Genomic DNA, 6,000 nt, shown 5'->3' with positions numbered 1-6,000 from the left:
TTCAGAGGTCTCAAGAAGGTAACAAATACAATAATGTGTGTGTGTTTGTTTGTTTGTTTGTGTGTGTGTGTGTGTGTGTGTGTGTGTGTGTGTGTGTGTGTGTGTGTGTGTGTGTGTGTGTGTGTGTGTGTGTGTGTGTGTGTGTGTGTGTGTGTGTGTGTGTGATACAACCACAGTAGGGTACCAATTATGGCGAAGAGGAAAAAAGTGATGATCACCACAGAACCATAATCATTTTTTTGTGATTATTTAAACTGACAATTTACAGCAATACAATACCAGTCGGTGACAATATTATTTCTGTCTATGCACAATTATATGTTTCCAAACTGTACATGAACTTCAACAAAATGTTTGTTTTATTTAGTAATTTTTTTTCCCTTTGGAAGAGTGAATGTTAAAAAGTGTGATTGTCGGAGTATAAAGCCTCCTACTGTATCAGTATTTTTGTTTAGTTTTATCTGTACAATTGGTAACAACTCTGTCCAGCTATAAATTGTATCGAAGTAAGAATGTTATCTAAGACATACATTGCACAGCTAATACATGTTGTATGATTGCCGCATGGTCTGCATCCCAACATGTTTCTATCTTGTTCAGTTCCTCTTCTGCCTGATAGTTTTTAATGGTTTTGACTTGTTTTGTTTGCTAAGTTCATTTACGGCCTATTTTTTTACAGGTACTTTATTGTTTATCTGCTGTCTTATGTTTTAACATCAGTGAAATTTAAATATGACTATGAGCAGATTCGGAGCGTCAAACTCAACTTTAAAAATTTCACATTGAAGAAAATCAAATGCATATATATTTTATAAAATAATCAAGTTTTGAAAATAGTTTTTTTGGGCCATATCTGCGCTTACTAGCTGTGCGTTTACGTCATACGTCAGCAGCTTTTGTAACCTGTTTTGAAATTTTATCATAATTTTATACCAATTGATATATTTTGAGGATTTAATCGAGAATTGATTTTGGATCAAATTGTCACCCCAAGAACCGGAATCGAATCGTGGGCTGTTGCAAGATCCCTAATTGTTAGCATTCTCTTTTTTAGTATCATAAGCCACAAGTATCAATGATTGGCAGTACTCTGATTGGTTGGTCTGCTTCAGCCAATCAGAAATGACAATTGACAATTTACACATAAAAATGTTCTTATTTGGCTAACCATACATTCACATATAACTTTGTGATTTTTCCTATTCCTCAACTATCAAGTCATTGACCCAGTAGAGGATTATTTCACTCACTGAAGGCAACAAGACACACAAACCACTTGTGCAATTATCATCACAATGAACAGCGCTTACGTGGAAAAAGGAATATTTACATTTCTGTGCTGCTATTGTACAGCATCTCACAAAAATAAGTACAACCCTCATAGCAACCCTTTGTATTATTATTCATCAAGGGACAACACTAAAGATATACTTGGATAAACAACCATTATTATCTAATGAGCTGGCAACACAAGTGTATATGTGTCATACTGCCGTAACCCTCAGGCGTGGACTTCATTACTTTCTTACTTGCGAGCATAATTTAAATAAACTTTAAAGAAGACCACAATATTTTGACAAAAAGACTGTAAGCACATGCGCTGAAAATGAATTGGGCGATTAATCTGCGTTTATACATGATTCATGCGGTGTTTTGTTATGAGTCAAAGCGTTAACTTTAAAAGACGTAGTGGCAACATAAATTCATAATTAAGATGAACACTTTTCAACTGTAAAACAATCGCGGAGAATGCCTACAGATTGTGGTCGATAGAGCAGACAATAAGAGAATGTGGAAATAGTGTCTAAGTGCTTTGAGTTCCTTAAAAAAAAAGGTAGAAAAGCGCTATACAAGTATAACCCATTTACCATTTTACCTTTATTATTAACAGTACAGTAATTTGACAATGAACTCAGAGAACATGTCAATAAAACAAGTGAAACATCAATACTAGAGGTGTCGCGATTCCTATTTGAAAAATTCTTAATCATTAAAAAAAATTGATTTTTAAAATATAGATTTTTATTTTTATTTATGTATTTATTTTAAATTTGTCCTGTCCAGACACTCGGACAAATCCTATTGTTGATGTAGATGCCCATATCTGCTGTGCAGATTTATTTTACCAAAGAGACATTTGGGATACTTATCTTCTTGCCTTGTTTGAATTTGAATTTAGTAAATATTTGGGAAGAATTAATTTTAAGTAATATAAAAATGTATCACAGCTGTTTATCTATTTTATGGAGGAATGTAGTTATTCATAGAACTGGCACCCAATGTTATTAAAAAAGTATTGATTTTGAATCGAGAATCGATTCTGAATGGAATCGTTACCCCCAAGAATCAAATCGAATTGTGTGGTGCCCAAAGATTTACAGCCCTAATCAATAAATGTTTTTGTTTTGTAAACTATGCACACATTTGTCATCTCTTGTACAGAGTTGTGTTACATTTGTTGCAATCATGTGTTTTTTATGTTCAAGGTTACAAAGTGCACCTAAAGCAGGGGTGTCCAAAGTGCGGCCTGGGGGCCATTTTTATTAGAACTGCGACGCATTCGAATGAAAAAATAAACAAATACCGGATTAAAAATTACATTAAAAAAAAAGAAAAAAAAGAAATGCGACTCACCCAAATCTTCGCAAAAATGGAATTTAAGGACCAAAATGGCCGACGACCTGTGTGGCTTATTGTCCATGGCATTTGATGATTTGCGTGCGTCCTGTCATGTGTGCACTTTTCTTGCAAGATAACACTTTTCAAGTGTGCTAAAGCCCTCAAAAATGACTTAGTTGACGGATTAATAAAATTTGTAAAGAATCATTGTTAATGAATTAGCTCAAGTGGTTTAGATTATATATTACACCAAGCTAAGATGTGGATGTTTTGTTCACAAAGTGTGACATACATTGTTGAACTTACATTATGTTGGTATTAGCAGGGGTGTCCAAAGTGCGACATAGGGGAAAATATTTTAATGGCCTGCGACACATTTAAAAAATACTATTACTTAAAAAAAGAGGAATAAAAGGGCAAATGTGTGCTAAAAACAAGTCAATACCAGGACAGATCACTTCCTGCTTCTTATGATACCAGTAACTTATATATTATTTTTTTTAAATTTGGATTAACTGTAGTTTATGTACACTTTATTTACAGCTAGCTTTGTGGCATCTTCTCTAGCAGCAGTGGAAGGTTTTTAAAACACCACCGTAGCAATGCCGACTGATAGGGTTTGATGTGTTGAAGCGTAATGCTTCTTTTATTTTCTCCTCACGGAATGTTTGTAGAACATTTTTTTGCAAATAGCACACGAAACGTCTTCCTCTGAAACAGTGAAGAAGTCCCAAGCGATCAATGCCATGTTTGTTTACAATGGAGGACCTGACGACACAGCACAGTACGGGGGAATCTCGCCTCGTTCGAGCAGTTTTTGTTTTAAATCAGCTACCAGAGCTATTTTTTTTAAATGCCACAAAAAAAAAACGTTTTCTGCAACCTTCTGAAAAAGCTGTCGCAAATTCAGCCATGCAAGGCCGCGACAATCGTTAAAAAAAGCTGCAAAATCCTGGAGGGACTGATGGAGTAAGTCAAGCTGTACATTGACTACTCAAAAATCTATAATATTCTTCATTAAGAAGATATATAGAAATGAACATGGTCGCAGAAATGTGAGGGATGTACTCACTTTTGTGAAATACTGTTCACAATATCACTATTGTGTTATTCTAGCACCCATCCCCCACCTTGACGGTCAAACATTGGTGCAGTTCGTTGAAGGCGGTGTGTCCACCTTATTCCGCATCTCCCGCATCTCATTGAGCGGCGGGTCTTCCGCTCCAATCTGGCATTTGAAGACCTGCTTGTACGCCTTCCTGAAGTTCTCGGACAGGAAGGCGTAGATGACCGGGTTGACGGACGAGTTGCTGTAGGCCAGGCAGTGGGCCGCCACGCGTAACACGAAGGAGGCCTGGTTCAGGGGGAAGGTGCCAAACTCTGCCCACAGGTGGACCACATGGTGAGGCAGCCATGACAGGCAGAAGACCACCACCACCACCAGCACGGTCTGGGCAGTCTGAAATCAGCAACACATAAATAGAAATGAACACAGAGAATTATAGTGCTTTTATTATTCGATTGATATTTGATAATCCATAAGTGAGATTGGCCGATGCCGATCACATGTGTTAACTGTACATTTTTAAATGTATTTATGGTGAGTGCTATTGACAGTTTAACAGAGTCAGCACAATGTTTAAACTTGTTCTTTTATTACATACAATTGTTTGAGCAAAACAAAGTCAATAGTACACAATAACTAACCAAAACGATCAACTACTATCTACTACTCGTTGATTTGCTTGATTGTAAAAGATGTCGATCGAGAAAGTGGTCTGCAGTAAAAAAAAAAAAAAAGGAGCAACGTTTATATGTTCTTAATATTTAGTGTTTTATCGTTCATGGTTAATATTGTAAATCTCACTTCTTTATTTTCATGTACATTCAGTACACAAATGAAAAATTCTAATTAGTTTTTTGAGGTTGTTGTACAAAAAACAACTTGCTTGAGTGTAGATCACTTCTACAACACTGGAGGGCATTGAACGCATCATTGCATCAGCAAGCTCTGAAAGTTAAGGTGAACTTCATGTCAATTGTATAATTGGCAGAGTGCGTCAATACAAAGTGAGTTACTTTATATAGACTTTAATATCACTTGCTATGTGCTTAAAACTGATTTGCAACTCATTTTGTCCATTTTATTGTAGTCTAATAGCTGTTTGGGGTCAAGTTCACAAGCTAACTGCTAGCTGAATATCATACCCTTGTTGGGGCCTGTTTGTAGCATTGGACATGTTTGTTAGCCCCAATTTACAGTTGTCATTCAATCAGACAGAGGAGTACACTATGTGTGAAGACACATACAGTAATTAGCTGGGGACTTAAAATAAATACAGTGGAACCTCAATTTACAAACCTAATTGGTTCTTGAACATTCTTCGTAAATCGAAAAGTTCATACAGTGAAGCAAAGTTCTCCATGAGAAGCAATGTAAATATGAATAATGAGTTCCAGCCTTGACACAAGTCCATATTTTAAGTTAAAGTTAAAGTTAAAGTACCACTGATTGTCACACACACACACTAGATGTGGCGAAATTATTCTCTGCATTTGACCCATCACCCTTGATCACCCCCTGGGAGGTGAGGGGAGCAGTGGGCAGCAGCGGTGGCCGCGCCCGGGAATAATTTTAGGTGATTTAACTCCCAATTCCAACCCTTGATGCTGAGTGTCAAGCAGGGAGGTAATGGGTCCCATTTTTATAGTCTTTGGTATGACTCGGCCAGGGATTGAACTCACAACCTACCAATCTCAGGGCGGACACTCTAACCACTAGGCCACTTTAATGAAGGTTTGTACACTTTGAACACAATAAAAAGTGCTATATGGTATCAAACAAACATTACATGGGGGTGATGCCGGATTAACTTTCTAATTAAAAGAAAAGTTTAAAAAAAAAAATGCTCTGCTCTGCCAACACACACACAGAAGTCACTATGGTGCCCTCAAACAAAATCACAAAACTTAACATTAACAACCACATGGCTACAATAATGAACATTTTAAATATTAAAATCCACCAACATTATCATCGGCATCGGAGCTGACGAGAAGCAGCAGACGGAGGGAGAAGGAACGGGGAGGGAGGAGTCGAGTATGCGTGTTTGTGCTTTGGAAGAGCTGAGACCGAGGTGGAACAAAAGTGTCTGATATAAGTCTGCTCTGGCATATTTTTTCAAAAAAGACCAGACTCATCACAGTTAAAACTTGATGTGGTTACTTGCTGTGCTATGCTGTGGTTATGCTTGTGAGCGCCATTAATCTACTCCTCGCAAAGAGCCTCTGTGTTTTACTCCACAGCGCTTCCTTCCCTTTTGGCCACACTGGTCTGTTGAGTTTTTGGGACTCTTATTGAGTTTTGGCAACCCAAAATGT

At 37.2% G+C, this 6,000-nt stretch overlaps 1 protein-coding gene across 1 annotated transcript in view; it reads right to left on the bottom strand.

The window, feature by feature from the left end:
• Positions 1-1,049: 1,049 nt before the first annotated feature.
• galr1a (galanin receptor 1a) overlaps positions 1,050-6,000 on the bottom strand; it is a 41,537-nt gene continuing 36,586 nt past the window's right edge. Inside the window, exon 3 of the mRNA XM_062063577.1 lies at positions 1,050-4,078. Within this exon, the coding sequence (XP_061919561.1) occupies positions 3,758-4,078 (321 nt within the window). The 3' untranslated portion in view covers positions 1,050-3,757. The remainder of the gene's footprint in view (positions 4,079-6,000) is intronic.

This window comes from Entelurus aequoreus, linkage group LG11 (assembly GCF_033978785.1).
Source record: "Entelurus aequoreus isolate RoL-2023_Sb linkage group LG11, RoL_Eaeq_v1.1, whole genome shotgun sequence".
Lineage (NCBI taxonomy): Eukaryota > Metazoa > Chordata > Actinopteri > Syngnathiformes > Syngnathidae > Entelurus > Entelurus aequoreus.
This window is presented reverse-complemented; position numbering and strand designations above follow the sequence as displayed.